Source organism: Rutidosis leptorrhynchoides, chromosome 5 (genome assembly GCF_046630445.1).
Source record: "Rutidosis leptorrhynchoides isolate AG116_Rl617_1_P2 chromosome 5, CSIRO_AGI_Rlap_v1, whole genome shotgun sequence".
Lineage (NCBI taxonomy): Eukaryota > Viridiplantae > Streptophyta > Magnoliopsida > Asterales > Asteraceae > Rutidosis > Rutidosis leptorrhynchoides.
Window position 1 is genome coordinate 354,995,494 of NC_092337.1, and position 20,548 is coordinate 355,016,041.

Below are 20,548 nucleotides of genomic sequence, written 5' to 3' on the forward strand. Positions count from 1 at the left end.
CTGTAAATACATAACACTACGTTAACTATGATTATGTAACCCGAAAGGCACCGCGGCATCGTGCGGACCACTTTTCTAGTTCCATTCTAATTAATTACTAGTTTCATTCTAATTAATTATTCTTCGCCCTCCAAACACTCTCTCTCTCTCTCTTTCACGATTAGCTGTTATCTATTTTTACTACAGTATTAAATATTACTACGTAATTAATAAATTATTAATAAATTAATTAATAGTTATAGTTATGGAAATTAATTTGCAATATTGCGGGTTATAAACTAATGTAATGTAATAGTTTTGATTAAAATTAAAGTGTAAATTACTAGTATTATTACGTAGATAGCACTGTAATTAACTCCCAAGTTATCACGTGACTTACTCTTTTGAGATCTACAAACCCCCAAAACACCCCCCCTTATGATTTTGGTCTGTAAGAAACCATTACCACCAGTCCACCACCGCCCGCCGGTAGATCTCCGGCGTCAGTTCAATCAAATTCACATCGATTAAGATCTACAACACACTCAAGCTCATCTGAATTTCACCGAGGATATGTTCCGATTCCAGCTAGAGAAGATCAGAAAACGAAATTGATTTTATTATACTTAATTTTCAGGATATATATATAATACAATACATATACAATAATTAAATAAAATAAATCATCGTGTGATATGGCGGATGTTTTATCTGCCATTCCGGCAGCTGTGTTGCGAAACTTATCTGATAAGTTATATGAGAAGCGGAAAATTGCTGCCTATGAGGTAAGTGTGATTTTATTGTTTCTGTTATAATTTGAAATGTTGTATGATAGTCAATTTTCAGTTCTGCTACATTTGTTCTCGTAGTTAGGGTTTTGAATTTTGGTGATGATTTTGTTTATTTTGAATTAGATTGAAGGAATCGTAAAGCAATTGACAGCTACAGGAGATCATGATAGGATTAATTATGTGATTCATTTGTTGACTCATGAGTTTACTTATTCACCACAAACAAATCATCGCAAGGTACAGACAATAATTCATAGTTAGGAAGACTTATCTTGAAATGTTAATTAATTAATTAATCGGGTGTTGTTAATTGTAGGGAGGCTTGATTGGCATGGCTGCAGCTACTGTTGCCTTAAGTTCAGAAGCTGCACAGCATCTCGAGGTTTGAAATGATAATATTTTACATTCTTTTGGTATGATACCTGAATATGAATGCAGATACAGGGTATTAACTTTAATAATACATTTATTTGGTTTCTGCTTTTCATATGAAATAATCCCATAGCCGTTATTGTTTATCGCTAAATTTGAGGCAAGGTGATTATAATATTATGCAATCTGAGGGAACTGATTGATAAAATTATTGAAGTTAGGATAAATACGGTGTTAGTGGGCAGTCATGGCTGATTTATGTGAGAGATATGTTCATGATGTGCGATAATTTATTTGGTTGTTTTGTTTCACCATAGCAACCTTCATTTCATAGGGATCACGGATTTTCTTTTGTATTGATGTGTTTCGGTTAAGGTTCCAGTAGATATTGCAAGGATATACTCGCAACATAGTGGTGGTGATAATTACTTATATCTTTTTGAATAACCACTAAGGTTTAACTAGATTATTACATGTCCAACTTGAAACTTGTAACTATCGTGGTACCCATGGTGGCTGACATAGACGTATTCGACGTGTTAAAGGTCTATAATATTTGTAGGTCTAGTGTCTCCTTGTTAGTAATGGGCTAGATATGATAAAAATTGATCCACTACTGGATGTTCATGAAACCTGGTGTAGGACTGGCTCCATGAAACTAGGGAAGCTTATAAGTATGGTAGACAGTGACCTATATAAATTGGGATCACTAGCCATTTCAATCACTTCTAAAAAGTGAGATTTGCAAGGCTCAAGTTGAAAAATCGAAGCTGTTGCAATTTGTTTTAGTATCATCACTCCTTTTCCCAGTGATTTAATTAAGAAATACATCTAGAAAGAAGATTAGCCTAGAGAAAAGAGAACGATAAATATTCAGTTTTTGGTACCGTGGTATATAGTTGGAGGGTAATTTTTGTTTCTCCCACCACCATGATTAAAAATGATTGCTAATTTGAGTAACAAGGGCGAGTCATAAGATGGCAGTGCGCTAGGCATTGAGTTCTCTATGTCGGTTGTTGTTATTGATCTATCAACTTGTGTGAGACACATGAAGGTCTGCTTGTAATTGTTTTTTTCTTGATCCTGTGCTTATGCATTAATTGCTGTAGTATGCTCGTAAAAAAATCTCTTTTCAGAAAATGGAATCATGTGTTATCAAAAAGTGACCGCTAACTCTGGGATGGCATACCTTGTATTGGTAAAGAAATACCTTTTTTTGTCAAGGAATAGTGTAAGTTATTTGGTAATTGCTGTCATGTATGTAGTTAATATTGATATATCTATAATACTGCAGTAGATAACACTTATTTATATTGGTGAAGAATTACCCATTCATTTGTTCTAGCTACATGATGGCTAACTATGATGGAGTTTAACTAATTGTAAACGAGGTTTTATAGTGTGGGCTACTCTAATCTAATTACATCTTTTAACAGAAAAACTTAATGCTGTGAGTCTCTGAAACATCTGTCCACTATCTTTGCGGTCTTTGTAATGTTGCTGTCAGTTTTCAGGTCTGTGAAATACATGTTTGAAGTCCACTTTTGGTTAACTATACCACATATTTCTCATTGGCGATGATGTACAAAGTACATCCTATATTTTATAGATGACATGATGGGTGCTTGGTCTGTTTTGAAGCATGCATCTGATTCTTTACCCTTCTAAGTGATACAAACATGGCAACATAAATTTCATTATAACTGATGTTGTTAGTTTGACCTTTTAGATATCAAGTATTCAAGTGTACGCTCTTATCTCTATTTTGAATCTAGTAACGAGGTTAGTTGTTTGTCATTGTGGTATGCGTCAGACTAATATTAGGGTTTCTTATCATATACTTAATTATAATTATAGAGTAGATTAGTAGATAAGCTGTACTATTAGAAAAGTATTCTTAATCATATTTAGTTGGGGCGTGTGTTAGGGAACAAGTTAAGGTAAAGTTTATAAATAAGGCTTCAATGATGATTTTATGCTGTATATCGATTGGTAACATTTTATCCTTGGGAGAGTTAGTTTACCTCTCGAAAGTAAACCATAAGAGAGTGTGTTCACATCGGCTACTCTATCTTTTTCTTGCTTTTATTTCACGTTCTTATCATATTAATAGAATTAGTTTACTTCACATTGCAAGTGTACCTGTATGTTATAGTTTAATCTCTCGGCTAATACTACCGGACAATGGACACAGGCTACTTTTGGTTTCCTTGTTTCCTCTTTAAGCCATCTAGTGGATACAAATATTCTAAAGCATATTAGGTTAGACCTAAGTATTTATAGGAGTTGAAAATATAGTTAATATCGAAGGTGTAAACAGCATTTAGATGTAAATAAAGGATGTTAAAACGTGCACCTTCTATAGTAAGTATCTTAAATTACATGTTCTTGTGTCAATGTCATGCCACTCTTAAGCGAAGAAAGCCTTCTTGTCATGTGGTTGTCGACATTCTACTCATACTGTCAACACATAACTACACAGTCCATATTGCAAAGGCTAGAATCTATATATATCATCTATATAGCATTGTCACTGATTTCAACTTCGCATAAGTTAATTGGTTAATTCTGTAAAAAAAAATTTGTGTTCTCATATTTTTATACAATCTGGCAGCAAATTTTACCACCAGTGATAAACTCCTTTTCCGATCAAGATGGCAGAGTTCGGTACTATGCTTGTGAAGCTCTATACAACATTGCAAAGGTGAGGAAGATTTTGTACTTCATCATTTGAGTTTTTTTTTTTTTATGTAAAACAGTTTCTAATTATCTCACTTTTTTGCAGGTAGTGAGAGGAGAATTCATATTTCACTTTAACAAGATTTTTGATGCATTGTGTAAGCTTTCAGCAGATTCAGATCCTAATGTTCAAAATGCTGCCCATCTTTTAGATAGACTAGTGAAGGCAAGTCGTCTTATCACATGTTAATGCTGTTGATGTTCCATATAAATAAATAAGGAGTAATTATTGATAAAATAATAATAAAAAATGTTGTTGCTGTTGCTTATGTTCTATCTTTCACTTAGTACTAAGGTGGTGTTTTACTTGTTGCAAAACAGGACATTGTGACAGAGAGTGATCAGTTCAGGTAACAAGCTGTGTTTTTTTTACTTTTTTATTTTTTTGGTTCTAGATCTGATTATTATATACTTCAAACGTGTGCAATATAATCTTTCCTATTTTTTTTATCAGCATTGAAGAATTTATACCGTTGTTGAGAGAGCGCATGAATGTCTTAAATCCTTATGTCCGCCAATTTTTAGTGGGATGGATCACGGTATTGGACAGTGTTCCAGACATAGATATGCTGGGCTTTCTTCCTGATTTTCTTGATGGTAAATACTACAATCTGAAAATTCATTGGCTATATATACATCTCGTTGTAAATGCTCTGTCACAGACCAGTATGAACCTCACTGAAATGATTGTTTTCCAGGTTTGTTTAATATGTTAAGCGATTCGAGCCATGAAATTCGTCAACAAGCTGATTCAGCACTTTCAGAGTTCCTTCAAGAGATTAAGAACTCCCCGGTAAGACTTTTATCTGTAGATAATCAGATTTCTGTCATAAGATGTAAATCAGTTTTTTGAACTAAGAAACCATATCATCAATTAGTCTTTCCTATATTTAACATTTGTAGCTTTCATCGTTTATTTGTTAATTTCTGACTTTAGCAGTCCTATTTTGAAGTCTGTAGACTATGGTCGCATGGCTGAAATACTTGTACAGAGGGCAGCATCTCCTGATGAATTTACTCGCTGGACTGCAATAACTTGGGTGAGCATACCATCCCATTTGTCTTATCATACATATATTAAAATTATGTATTAAATTAATTATTCTTGTAGTTTAGCTTCTTTAAGTGTTAATTAGAAAGCTTTTTATGCAGATAAACGAGTTTGTAAAACTCGGTGGGGACCAGCTTGTACCTTACTATGGTGATATATTGGGAGCTATTTTGCCTTGCATATCTGACAAAAAAGAGAAAATAAGAGTAGTAAGTTTGTATATCTTTAGGTGTTATATTTCCCTTTTTAACTGTCTTTTTCATGCATTCTATATGTTTGTTATTCAATGTATATTTGATATATTGAGTTGTGAATATCAGGTAGCGCGTGAAACAAACGAAGAGCTTCGTGCAATCCAGGCTGATCCTGCTGAAGGGTTTGATGTTGGAGCGATCCTCTCTATTGCAACAAGGTCTGTTTCAAATTACAATAATTTTCATATCTTGTTCTTAGAGAATTTGCTTCTTATATTGGTAATTGGCAATAATATTATAGTAAAATCAACTGTATATGGAAGACCTATTTTAGAGTATGCTGGATTATATGTTCATGGGTATTTTTTTCATATCAACCTTTCAGGCAGTTATCTAGGGAGCACGAGGCTACTCGAATTGAATCATTGCACTGGATTTCGACCCTTTTGAATAGGCACCGTCCAGAGGTAAAAGCGAATTATTATGCTATGGGGCTATAACTTTATAGTCTGTTACCGTTCTATTATGTTTTTTTTTTTTAGTTGAACTAGTATATAAAATATAAATCCGGGTAGTAGCCGACAGATTGATTAAGTAAAATCACTAAAGAATTATGTTTGTTAGTTATTTATATAATTATAATTACAGTTTATAAGTCTTTGAGCTCGAATTGAATGGTAAAATTTTGAAGTTATGTACTTTGATTTATAAAGGGGATAAATTAAATATATTGTATGTTTTTATTATTAAAAATGATTTTTTTAAAAAAAATAATTTTATTGCTAAAATGAGGATTTTTAATTGGTTGAACTTGGAAAAGATTACATCATTATTCCTTTACTTTCATTCCTATTTAGATTAGATTTAGATTTAGACTACTTTAGATTTTGACTAGATTAAGTTATAGTAGAGTAAGAACTCGAAATTCTTTTGTAGTTTATTCAGCACCTTGTTAGACTGAACTGGGCAATGGTATTTTTTTTTTTTTTTTGCTACACCATCGTTTGCTTGGCACAAATTTGTTTAGCACCTTTTTAGATTAAACTAGGGCATATCTTATAAAATCCCTGCACTATATTAGAATAATAGTGGGTTTTTAATTTTTTATGTTTTTATTCAAAATGGTATACATCTTTAAAAGGAATGTAGATGTTGTGAGTAGAATAAGCCTTGATTTATTGATATAACGAAAAACTTAAATAAAATGTTTAGTTTATCAACGATTTGGTCTATCAAGAACTTTTCTTGTTGAAAAAGCCACTCAAGTTTACTTTTACATGTTAAACTAATTAATCTTTTTGACTTGATAGAAAAGTTAAATACACTCCAACATAATTGGTCTTAATTAAGTATGGTTTACCTTTATTGGTATTTGGTAATATACAATAAAAAGACGAAGGAAAATGAAACATCCCAACAGCAACATCTTTATCACTTTTCTTAGTTTCCTGGACTCATTAGTCTCAGTCTTAGCTTTCCAATACTCATATTAAATGGTTTTGCATTAGATTAATGTGTACTTACTGGTCAAAATATAAGTTGACTGTTGAGTTCTAAGATTGTAAATTTCACTCGGTCGGGACCTTGCATCGAATATCGGCCGAGGCGGGTAACACTCGGATTGGACTTTTTTTCCACTTAAATATTAAATTTGAAAATTATATTAGTGAATGTAATTGAAACCATTAATACAAACATAATTGTCTTGTAAAATAAACATAATCGTTCAACTGTCAAAAATACTACAAGTGAACTCAAAACCCTAGAATCAAGCTATATTAAATTGTTGACTAAATTTGATTTTGATTGACTTTGACTGAATAATTCCGACCTTGACCAAGTTTGACCAAATTTGACAAGTTGACTTACTTTTCAGCCTGGGTCAAGCCTAGTATATCCGGAATAGCCTGTGATTGAATTCTTAAACAATTAAGGGAACATGCTTATGTGTGATCTCATGTATTTACAGGTCATGTCTTTACTGAATGATATATTTGAGATACTTCTGAAGTCACTGTCAGATCCTTCTGACCAGGTAATCTATTTTCATGACTTTCTTAACAGTTTATTTCTTCCTCCATAAAATAATTTTTTTGACAATTTTAATGGAGGTTTTATTTATATATGTTAATGTTAATATGTTATAATACTGTTTAATGGCACTTTTGTAGGTAGTGCTCCTGGTACTGGAGGTGCATGCAGCCATAGCCGAAGACCAACATAACTTTCGCCAACTTCTTGTTTTTTTGGTTCAAAAGTTTCGGACAGATCATGCTCTTCTGGAAAGGTGATCTTATAATCTAGATATCATTTTCTAAACAATATACTTATATACTTATTACTTAATATTACTTATGTAGTTTCTTGATAGGTTTATGTGACGAGTCTTTTTTTTTGTACTTTAGGCGTGGGGCCTTGATTGTTCCCCGACTATGTGTGCTTTTAGGATCCGAAAGAGTTTACCGGGAGCTCTCCAAGATCCTTGAGGGGGAAGCAGACCTCGATTTTGCCTCTACAATGGTTCAGGTGTTTTTTATGTTAACATTCTTAAATGACATATAGGTATCTGAAATCAGTATATTATAATAGTGAATTGAAATAATGAACTTCAGACCGCCTTAACCAGATCTAGAACAATTGTTTATCTGCACCTTATGATATTTTTTAACGTGTAAATGTTTTTTTTCACTGTATGTTAGGCTCTAAACTTGATTCTGATTACGTCTTCCGAGTTATCTGACCTACGAGATCTTTTAAAGCTATCACTAGTTAATGCTGCTGGAAAAGACTTTTTTCTTTCACTGTATGCCTCATGGAGCCATTCATCTATGGCCGTAATAAGTCTCTGCTTATTAGCTCAGGTAACGCTCACCAGTTTGCTATTTTATGTTATACATATTTAAACTAATCTAAATATTATATAAATCCAACCATTTCCACACTTTCTTTATGGGTTGTTTATAGGCGTACCAGCATGCATGTTCTATCATTCAGTCTCTAACGGAGGAGGATATTCATGTCAAATTCTTGGTCCAACTCGATAAATTGATACACCTATTAGAGACTCCCATTTTCGCTTATCTTAGGCTACAGGTAATTTAGCTCCAACCTATTTAGATTATTTTGAAAGTTCAACCTCGGTAGTTTTATATTTTTCTTTTTTGATTTTGGTTTTGTATTAACTTTTCTTACTTACAAGCAGCTTCTTGAACCTGAAAGATATATATGGTTGTTAAACACACTGTATGGTCTTCTTATGCTACTTCCTCAGGTATGTCTTGTTAACATAGTTTGCTTCTTTTTCACTTTTTTTTTTTTTTTTTTTTTCCCTTTTGCGCTTTAAAAATTGTCAAATGAATACAAGAGTGGATCTTCAAATTCATGTTACCAATGTTTGTTTCTTCAGCAAAGTGCTGCATTTAAGATTTTAAAGACTCGTTTGAAGACAGTACATTCGTATTCCTTTGGTAAGGAGCAAATCAAACTCAAATCCTCCGGGAACCCTTTAACGCAAACGGATGACATGTCATCAGGTCTGCAAGCCACGGAAGATGGTGAGGATTCAAACATACGTAACGGAATAGACTTTGCATCTTGGCTTCAACGATTTGAACAGATGCAACAGCAACATCGCCTGCATTCAAAATCACAAGCAGGAATACGCAACATTTCCATAACCTCAAAGGTTTTCTATCTACTCTTCTCACTATGATTTTTTTTTTTTTTTTTCAATATCAAGTTGACCTTTAATATCTAAACCCTATAAACCCTAATATCTAAACCCTAATATCTAAACCCCAATAGCTAAAACCTCAAAATACGCTCGAAAAACACGATAATTGTTATATATTACTTCTTCGAGCGTTTTCCCGCCAAAATAAAAACATTTATCACAAAGTGTCTCTACTAAATGTTCATATTTTCATCTCATCTATAATGTTCGTGAACAAAGTTTTTTCAAAAAACGAAAAAAAAAAAAGTTTTTGCTTCCCTCCGCTTCCCCCGAATGGTTACTTCCCTCTTGATCCTACCACTATATATATATATATATATGTATATATATATATGTATATATATGTATATATATATAATATTAAATTAAAGTTTGTTAATTCACTGCAGGAGGTTAAGGAGGTCGAAAGACCCGAAGAATTGACGGGAGCTTCAACTGCAGCAGAGTTGAGCAGGCCTCCTTCAAGATCATCCCGAAAAGGTCCAGGACAATTACATTTATGAACATTGATTGCCGTATTTGTTAGTCTGGTATAAATTGTAAATTGTTTATCGTAGTGGTTTCTCTTTTGAACTTATGAATTGGTGGTAGGTAGTATCTTTATTTTTTTAATTTCTTCTCTCTCTCCGACTTTTAAGAAAGTTGCTAGGATGTTGGAGCTATTTGTTACTCCGGAATCCGGATGTTTGCTCGTTGTGGTTGTGTTATTTTATTGAAAACCACAGGGCTAAAACAACTATAAATAGTTGGGAAAAGTATATGAAAATGCATCAAACTTTCAGATCTCCTATTGTATGCATTCGATTTTTAAATTTGTACTATTGTATGCATTCGATTTTTAAATTTGTACTATTGTATGTAAGTCATGACTTATACAACAGGTATCAGGTTACTATCGTTAATTTTTTGACGCAGTTGGTCCTTCAACATAACGACAGTTAGTTTTAGTCATTTAATTCATTTCTTCTCCGATTCTAAACATCATCTTTTTCCCCAATTATAAATCATCTAAAAAGTAAGAATCCTAGAATTCCATATTCAAAATTAGATCTAAACTTTAACAAAATCAAAATTAGATCTAACTCATTTCTTCTTTCTCATTCTCCATCTCATCATCACCAGGTTTATTGGGTCTTTTACAAACATCCGAACCTGTTTGGGTCCTTTCATTTTACTCCAAACCCAAATTTATTAGCTTTAACATCACATTTTGTTCTACACTAAATTGGCTTCAATGTTATCATAAAATATTAACGTGAAACATTCTGGATAGCACCTAAAATTGTAACTTACAAGCTACTCTTGGACTCACTTATCCTGCACTAATTTACATGGACATCATCGTCATCATCAAATCTATGCTTACCCTCTGTTCATCGTCATCATCTATCTATTTTCATCAAAATCAAACCACTAACTTGTATTAAAGCAACAATACCCTCAATCAAATACAAAGACAAATTCAAACCCTCAATTGTACCTGCTACCACCTCAAATCCAATTAAACACAAATCACAAAATTATTAACATAAACCACAAAACCATTAACAAAAACATAAAAATATGGTCACCTGTTAAAAATAAATCACAAAATTATTAACATAAACCACAAAACCATTAACAAAAACATAAAAATATGGTCACCTGTTAAACTCAGATCCACACCTTCGAAGGAATGGCGGAAGTGGTGGTGAGTTGTTTTTCCAGATTCCAATGGTTTTTATGGTGGTTCACGGCGAGGAATGGCGGAAGTGGCCAAAAACACAAAATTAATTACATGAACCATACATTTACCGTACGTTATACCCAAATCTTAAGTCTTATTTCAATCAACATACTTTAATTAAGCTAAAAAAAAAACTGATGATATAGAACCCTATTTTCAAAAACTCAAAACGAATTGGTGACAAAACCCTAAGTTTCAAATTAAATCGAACCTGATGAAAAACTTGGAAGAGTTGAGCTGAATTTGATGGAAGTTCCTTTGTTAAACACTTCAATGTATGGCGTTTAACAAATCAGAGTACACACAATAGTAGATATGAAATTAGGATGACGAGGGACCAATGAAATTAGGATTTACAAATATGGGGGACTAATAATGTAAATATCTAATAGAAGGTTACCTATAATAGAAGGTTAAATACATACAATAGAACAATTTTGAAAGTTAAATACATACAATAGGAGATTTGAAAGTTGGAATTGGTGAAAGTTCAATGCATTTTCATATACTTTTCCCTAAATAGTTGTCCCGAAGTTATAGTTGCGGTGTCCACAGTGATTGTTGATTTGCAACAGTTATAATAAATAGTTCTAGATGGTTTACATATCATGTTTGCAATTGCATGCACTGTTCTCCTTAACAATTATAATAATAGTTTTTTTATTTTTTTTTTTTATTTTTTTTTTTTTTTTGTGAAAAGGAAGATAATTTTATTGATAAGGAAATGATACAAAGAGGATTACAACACGAGTAACACTAATTTGAGCGAAACTCAAGGACCTATACTAGATATAAAGTAAGAAACTAACAAGATGTAGAATACCCTAATTTCGGAGCAGTATTATCAAACTTAACATCAATCACCAATCACCATTCCATCTTTATCAAAGGCACCAAAACCAGCAGCAATCCATGGAGTCCTAAAATACTTGAACATCAGTATTACCATCAGTATTACCCTCATCATCTACTAATACATAAAAAGGATTGTTTGTTTCAATTCTATCTTTGGAATATGTCTTATTATTACCATCACCATCAATGCCCTTCCCTTTATCTCTTTTCCTTAAAACATTATGATTTCGACTTTTCTGGGACTCCACATTCCAATCTGTTTCCTCCACAACAATATTGTCTTTAATACCATAATTATTCTTAACTGCATTTTGCTTGATACCTTTTGCTTCTGTTGACTGCCATTGACTTTTATTATTATCAAAATTCAACTTATGAAATACCCTTCCTTTCTTACCAACAACTTTAAAGCCGTCCTCAACACACTGGTTATTTAAATCAACTGTTTCACCATCATTGTTGATTTTCAACGCGTCTTTTAACACTTGTGCAGATACTTCATCTTCTGTTTTAGTCCTAATTTTACAAGTATTAAAAGAGTGCCCAAACACTTTGCAATGAGTGCATAAAGGCGGTTTCCATTGATAGGTCACCTCAAGTTTACCCACTTTGGCTGGAAAAGAACCAATCACAGGATAGCAAAATTCAACAAAGCTAGGAAGGTCATCAGCTGCATTGACTTCAGTCAAAACTCTAGCAAAACCTAGTCTTCCACTTTTACTCAAACATCTCTCTGAAGTAACTTTGTCCATCAACATAGGCCTACCAATACCACTAACAAGTTTACCTATACTTCTGTCACTCCATAGTTCAATGGGTATATTGTGAATACAAATCCAAATTGGAATTTTTTCAGGTTCAATTTTTTCAAGCCAAACCTCAGGTTCCCACTGATTCACAAAAAAAGGAACATTATTAACTAACCATGGACCACTCTCAAGAACCTCCTTCATACCCTTTTCATTTTTAAATTTGCATAAATAAAATCCTGCAGCTGTTTTGACGATTTCTTTAAGGTCATACCTCCACCACATTCTCCTTAGATGGGCATTAACAACCCTATAATCCATAGAAGTTTCAATAAAATACCCATATAATTGAAGAGAAAATGCACTACCGCCCTTCTTAACCTCCTCAGCGGAGAAAACTACTCTCTTTTGACCATTAGACATTAAAACAGGAGGAATGAACTCCATTTTTAATTCTTCTTCATCTTTGTTTTGTTTTAAGAAGTCAACAAAAGTGATGTTTGGATTTACCCATGCTCTTGGGGTTTTAGTATTTGTATTGCCTTGCCCCTCACTAGTCTCAACCCCTTCCATTGTTGTAGATTTAATCCCAGAAACAACATTATCTTTATCACCACTATTATTATCCTGCGTATTCATTAATGTTATATTGCCACCCAATGTAAATTGGGAGAAATCATCAGGAACAACAATTGACTCTCTAAAACCATCATTCTTAAATAACTTAACATCATTCTCAGCAGCAGCCACTAGGTTTACTTCAACCTCATTATAACTACCATCTTTTGAACTCTTAAAGAATACAACAGGATTAGCAGAAACAGTCGGTTTAGCAACAACAATTGTTTCACCAATAGATTTAGCAATAATATCATCATTACTAACTACAATATCATCAATAGAATGATCAGTTACAGCAGAATTCTTACCATATCCACCTTTCTTCCTGTTACCCTTGTGTTTTTTAATTACTTCAGGGAGTATTTTTTCATTAGCAGGAATAGAAGAATCACCAGCATAAGGAACAAATTGAGCACTCTTCTTTTCTTTAGAAGAACCATCCCCAACATCAATCAGCTGGTTCACTTTACCCTTCCTCTTTCTAGAACTATAGGTTTTCAGAACCATCCCCTCTGAATCACGATTATCCTTCCCAGGTTGCTCAATTGGCACATCTCCCTCGTTCTTATTTGGCTGATCAACTTCATCTACCATCAGATTGGAACGGATGACATCATCCATAATCTGAGATGAACGATCCCCATCAGAATCAGATGAAGACACTTCTCCATTTTTAGAAGCCGCATCCACTGTTCCAAGACTAACCGATAGGTTTCGCAAAACCCTAGTAGCAGTCGCTGTTATATCTTGGTACTTTTTCTTCTTCTTGGACACCATGATACACGATTACTCTACCAGTTAAAGGATTTAATTGATTGAACGGTTGATTGAAGAAATAAGGTAGAAAAGAAGAAATTCGAACATGAACAGTGGCCAGATCTGGATCGTCCTTTTAGGAGAGAGCAATTATAATAATAGTTCTTGGATGTTTGTGTAATCTCTTTATATAGCACTAATAGCAGTAATTTAGTGAAGGAAATAACACATAAAAAGAAAGGGTCACTTGAACATTATCAATGACCTGCAAACTTGATTATTCAAAGGGTCATTGTTGCGTGTTTTTTTTATATGGAGAGATTATAATGGAACAGATGGGGTAATAAATATGCTTTGTGTGATGACCCGGAAATTTCCAACCAAATTTAAACTTGATCTTTATAAATTTCCGACACGATAAGTAAAGTCTGTTATGTTGAGTCTCGAAAATTTTGAAACAGATTACATGAATGCATTTACCCTTTGACTATTCCCGACGATTCACGAACAAGGATGTGTAAATAAATACACAAATATATATATATATATATATATATATATATATATATATATATATATATATATATATATTTATAAAAATAAACATTTAAAATTATATATGTAAAATAGGATACAAAATAATTAAGTGTAAATTTATAATGAATCTATATATATAAACATATATGATTTTTTTTATGAATAGTAATATGTATAGAATTTATAAACATTCAATAAAGGTTATTATACTACATATGATTATTAAACGTTACATAATATGTAATACAAGTTAAAATATAGTTGTTGTAATAAAATTAATACTTTCATTAACATTATAACATTAATATTGATATTAATAACAATATTATTAATAACATTATATTGTTACATTACTATTAATATCAATATCATTCTTAATAACATAATTATTATAACTAGTAGTAAAACTTTTAAATATAAGTTATTATGATTTATAATATAAATTTTAATACATATAACTTATTATATCCAAATTATTAATTATATGATTATTAGATATTAATATTACCTTTAATATTAATATCAATACTAGTGTTAGTAATATTATATAAATATGAAATTATTATATATAAAGATTATTAATATTACTAATATTATTAACACTAATATAATTAGTATTATTAAATTAATATTATTATCATTTATAATATTATCATTTTCACTAATATTATTATTATTGTGAATTATTATTATTATTATTATTAATTCTATTATTATTATTATTATTATTATTATTATTATTATTATTATTATTATTATTATTATTATTTGTATTTATATTAACATTATTGATATTATATTTATTAATTTATACTAATTATATATGTAATTATATAAAGAAGGAATCATAATCTATTTCAAGTTGCTATCAACTGTAATTAAAATCCAAAATTCGTACAATTTGATTCCCAATCAAATTCAGTAACAACAAAATTCGTTAGGGGTCGATATCCTCTTTATTTTTTTTATTTTCTTACCTCTGACAGAATAAATCTATGTTGAGTGAATCAAGCTAGAATACAAATGATAATTGAGTAAATTCAACTGCAATGGTACCTGTTAAACTTTATATAGTACACCTCTAGTATAATTCGATCAAAATCAGAGAGATTCAAATCCAATTTTGCAGAAACTAGTCGACTGCCCTGTTCAAGTTTCATTTTTCAAAAAACTTCGAATTGTTGTTTTATTTAAAAATCTATTAATGCAGTAATGTTATAAATACTTCGTTCAATCAATCTGGAAAGTTTCATTTATTAAATTTCCATATTGAAATCGAATTTTGGAAGTCAAATATATATTCTAAAAGTCAAACTATATGTTCTTGGTTAAATTCGAAATCTGTTCAAGGATTTGAGTCAAATTTAGGGTTCAGATAGTTTCAAGGGGGTAATTGGAACATATTTCATGTTATGATCGTAGGCTAAAACACCCTAAAAATTCAAGTTTGATTTTCAGTTTTTACGAATGGTTTTAAATCTGTTACAGCTCTTTTAAATTCATTTTTCTGTTTTTAAATAATTCCATCAATCACTTTTTTGTTTTCTGATTCAAATTAGAATTCAAAACTAAAATAAATTCGATGTAATTAGTCCCTGGTCGACTAGTTAACTAAATGAGGAAGAAGATGGTGAATAAAATTACAACAGATACCAGATACATATATCTGTGGTCCGTGTATTAAAACAGAAAAGCAAGCACAGCTCAATGGTTTGTTTGGGTGTCGGGATTCGAGATGTCGCGGGTTCAATCCCTGCTTTGTGCAACTATTTTTTTTTAAAGACTTTCAAGGTAGCTCTATATTTTTTTAAAAATCATTACTATTATTATTATTATTATTATTATTATTATTATTATTATTATTATTATTATTATTATTATTATTATTGTTATTTTTATTGTTATAACTTATTATTGTTATGGTTATTATTGTTATCAATAACATTATTATTAAATAATAGTGTTATTTATATTATCAAGTATTATGACTACCAATGATTATTAGTATTATCAATATTAATATAATTATTATTAGTATCATAACTATTATTAGCATTATAATTATAATTATAAGTATCATGATTGCCATTATTACCATAAATATAAATATTATAACTATTATTATTATTATTATTAGTATAAATATTACTTATGATATTGTTATAATAAATTTAATATTGTTACTATTATGATGAATATGTTTATTATTATTATTATTATTATTATTATTATAGTAATACAAATTAGTATCATTTTCGTAAATATTAGTATTAATACCTTTTTACAAATAATAGAAGTGTTAATATTGACATAAGTAACATTATTATCACGAGTATTATTATTATATAGGTATTAAAATCATCGTCGTGACTATTGTTAACAGTAAAATTAATATTGTTACAAATATTATTAATAATATCACTATTAGTATTATTATGATTCTTACAATAATCATTATTATGAGTAATGTTGTTATTAATATTATTATACTTTTAATTATTATATTGTCAAGTATATAAGAATATACTTATAAATAATATTACATAAAAGTATGAATATAGTATATTAATATATTTTTATATATAATAATATCCATATAAAACAAATTAGGTATTTCAATATATATATATATATATATATATATATATATATATATATATATATATATATATATATATATATATATATATATATATATATATATATTTGTATATATAACTATATAAGTAATAATCATTTTCAAATATATATACAAATTAAATTAAATAATATATATAGATATAATATATGAAATTGTTCGATTACGATTATATGTATATTAATAAATATATAAATGATATAGGTTCGTGAATCCGAGGCCAACCCTGCATTGTTCAGTTTATCTAATGTCGTCATATGTATTTTTACTACAAAATACATTAGGTGAGTTTCATTTGCCTTTTTACCCTTTATGTTTTTGGGCTGAGAATACATGCGCAATTTTTATAAATGTTTTACGAAATAGACACAAGTAATCGAAACTACATTATATGGTTGAATGATCGAAGCCGATTATGCCCCTTTTGTTTGGTAACCTAAGAATTAGTAAACCGATCTACTAATTGACGCGAATCCTAAAGATAGATCTATTGGGCCTAACGAACCCCATCCAAAGTACCGGATGCTTTAGTACTACGATGTTGTTTTATCATGTCCGAAGGATTTCCCGGAATGATAGGGGATATTCTTATATGCATCTTGTTAATGTCGGTTACCAGGTGTTCACCATATGAATGATATTTTTGTCTCTATGCATAGGACGTATATTTATGAGAATTGGAAATATGAAATCTTGTGGTCTATTAAAATTATGAAATGATTGTTTATGATAAACTAATGAACTCATCAACCTTTTGGTTGACACTTTAAAGCATGTTTATTCTCAGGAATGAAAGAAATCTTCCGCTGTGCATTTGCTCATATTAGAGATATTACTTGGAGTCATTCATGACATATTTCAAAAGACGTTGCATTCGAGTCGTTGAGTTCATCAAGATTATTACTAAGTCAATTATAGTTAGATATATTATGAAATGGTATGCATGCCATCAATTTTCGATGTAAAGAAAGTTTGTCTTTTAAAAGCGAATGCAATGTTTGTAAAATGTATCATATAGAGGTCAAATACCTCGCAATGAAATCAACTATTGTGAATCGTTTGTAATCGATATGGACTTCGTCCAGATGGATTAGGACGGGTCGCTTCAGTTGGTATCAGAGCTGGTATAACGCCGTCCATGTGTGGCGGGTTAGTCGTAAAGGAGGTTCTTACAGTGTTACCTGTGATGATGCATTGGCTCTTACTCCTTGCGATCCCTTACGAGGGTTGGCAGTAGCCGAGAGGCAGGCTCTAAAATCAGTATCTGAGGTACACTCAGTGGTCACCAGGCGGTTAGCTGAGAAGGCACTGGGTGGGAGGTGGTTGTCCCCAACTGTACTTCAGTTGGTATCAGAGCGGTGGTCTTAGCGAACCAGGTCTTGTATTAGTGTGTCTAACTGATAGTTGTTTAGATGCATTAGTGAGTCTGGACTTCGACCGTGTCTGCATGTCAAAAGTTTTGCTTATTATATCGTGTCAAAAATTACCTGCTTATCATCTTAAAGTCTAGACACGTCTTACTGCCTTTATTGCATAGACAGTGTATAGATAAATTCATATCTTAGCGTATCTGTTATTGTTACCTTTGCCTGACAGCTTCCGTAGATTCTTCCGTAACTTATGGAATTTTTAGTATTATATATGCATATATAAATTATGTATTGCAGGGTACTAATCTACATTCTATAATCCTTTCATATCGAAAAATCCTTCATTCAATCGAACGAAATGGAACTCGTTACTAGTTCGAATTCCTCGGATTCCGACAGCTATTCCGATATGGAGTTTCACCTAAGCTCCGAAAGCAGTGTCACCAGAATGAATCAACCAATTTATTTGATGGATTCGTAGCCTACTTAATCATTGGAGACAAAAAGAAGGTGATCCTTTCCATCAACCAAATTCACCTCTTGGCAAAGAACCTGAAGCACTTACCGGCGAACCTGTTCGTAATACCATTTTCAGCCTCATTTCTTGAATATTTCAACACAATTATATTCTATCCACAATTCTAAACCTTATTCATCCGTTAGTTTCGACCGACAATCATCCCGGAGTAATAGAAGAAGTCAACGAGCTTCGCGCTCTAGTAATCAATTTGGAAAACGTGGTGCAAAACCTACCAGCTTCAACAACAGCATCGGCAACACCAGTACCATCAACAATCCATGCCTCAACATCTCATTCTGTACCTCGAGCATAATCATCGTTCTACGAATCGTTCTACATCGTTTATCTTCGTTCTACATGACGAATAAGTAATCCCTGAATGTTTTAGAGATTATCTATTCTAGTTCTAACGGTAAACCAAATGAGTTTAATATCATATTAACTCAATGAATCCATGATTACATCTGAAGAAAATATATATGTATATATATTTTCATAAAGATTGTAATTAAAAATTCTTTCGTATAAAGTGTTAATTGTGAAAATATTTTAACGGGTAGGTAATACCCGAGGAATATTCATATTTCACATTAATAAGTTACAATGTACATTCTTCGAAGCTGATTCAACAGTCGTTTACTATCCTTCTTACATCCACCGATATACAAATCCGTTCACCACAGAATAACCATATTCATCCAATTTCATATTTGGATTTTGATTTACCAGAATCCAACAAGTGGCATAATGAAGAAAACATGGGACAAAATAAAATTTGTTAGAAACAAACAAATCAACTATGAAAATTTTTGTTAAGAATCCACGCTAACCATTCCTAGCTAACTGTTCCTAGCTAACTGATTACATTTTATTTATCGCAGTTTATTTATCGCAATTTTATTTATCGTCATTTAATTTCTGTTATTTACTTTACGCATTTTATTTATCGTCATTTAATTTCGGTATTTATTTTACGCACTTTAAATATCGGGACATGTATACAAGGTTTTGACATATCATATCGACGCATATATATATATATATATATATATATATATATATATATATATATATATATATATATATATATGTATATATATATATGTATATATATGTATGTATGTATATATATATATATATATATATATATATATATATATATATATATATATATATATTATTTGCAATAACATAGACACTCTATATGCAGTAATGATCGAGTTCTCTATACAGGGTTGAGGTTGATTCTATAATAATATATATACTTTAAGTTGTGATCGAGTCTGAGACATGTACACGGGTCACGACACGTATTAATTAATTCGAATATAATAAATTAAACTATATATGAATTATTGAACTGTTAATTGTGGACTATCAACTAAGGACTATCAACATTGGACAATTAAAATGAATTAAAATATTAATTATAACATATGAAACAAAACAATTCTTCAATTTTGCCACTTGATTTCATCTTAAACCTCATTTGTATCTTGATGATTACAATCTGCGTTCAAACCTTTCATGATTCTTGAAAACACCTCAATCGAGAGGATGAACCAACCGCACTTCATCTACGGAAGAAAAGATTGATACATATAGTTATGCACCTGAGAAACTCTCGGCAACTGAGTAAACATTTAACACGTAGCTGTGCTAATTCCTTAGTGTTATTATTACCCAAAATAACTTGGTAATCCCTTTCAAAGTAGCAAATTTTGTCACAACTCCAACAAGTCAACTTCGAATTTTCAGTCGGACTAGCCTTACTATAACCTTGATATATATGCGTGCTCTTTTATTGTTACCGGGAAACCTTTTATATTCCACCATATTACCAGCAGACTTGCTTCTCGGTTTAAATCTCTCTGATAAATCAATATATTTATTCATTGAAACCCTATCATATACTCA

The 20,548-nt window shown here is 31.1% G+C and overlaps 1 protein-coding gene across 1 annotated transcript; it reads left to right on the plus strand.

Moving 5' to 3' along the window:
* Positions 1 to 400: 400 nt before the first annotated feature.
* LOC139846718 (protein VAC14 homolog) lies at positions 401 to 9,640 on the plus strand. Its single transcript, XM_071836204.1, has 20 exons — positions 401 to 764; positions 894 to 1,007; positions 1,087 to 1,152; positions 3,757 to 3,846; positions 3,928 to 4,047; positions 4,203 to 4,231; positions 4,336 to 4,478; positions 4,580 to 4,674; positions 4,835 to 4,921; positions 5,034 to 5,141; positions 5,253 to 5,344; positions 5,512 to 5,593; positions 7,096 to 7,161; positions 7,298 to 7,413; positions 7,532 to 7,652; positions 7,826 to 7,987; positions 8,091 to 8,219; positions 8,329 to 8,397; positions 8,533 to 8,811; positions 9,249 to 9,640. The coding sequence occupies exons 1-20, from the start codon at positions 675 to 677 to the stop codon at positions 9,360 to 9,362; spliced, it is 2,172 nt and encodes a 723-aa protein (XP_071692305.1). The 5' UTR covers positions 401 to 674; the 3' UTR covers positions 9,363 to 9,640.
* The last annotated feature ends 10,908 nt before the right edge of the window (positions 9,641 to 20,548 follow it).

Excerpts from the sequence above, each read along its gene's own strand:
- LOC139846718 (XM_071836204.1), top strand. The coding sequence starts at position 675 with ATGGCGGATGTTTTATCTGCCATTCCGGCAGCTGTGTTGCGAAACTTA. Across the intron at positions 7,653-7,825 it reads TTGCCTCTACAATGGTTCAG|GCTCTAAACTTGATTCTGAT; the intron begins GTGTTTTTTATG and ends ACTGTATGTTAG. Across the intron at positions 8,398-8,532 it reads TTCTTATGCTACTTCCTCAG|CAAAGTGCTGCATTTAAGAT; the intron begins GTATGTCTTGTT and ends TTGTTTCTTCAG.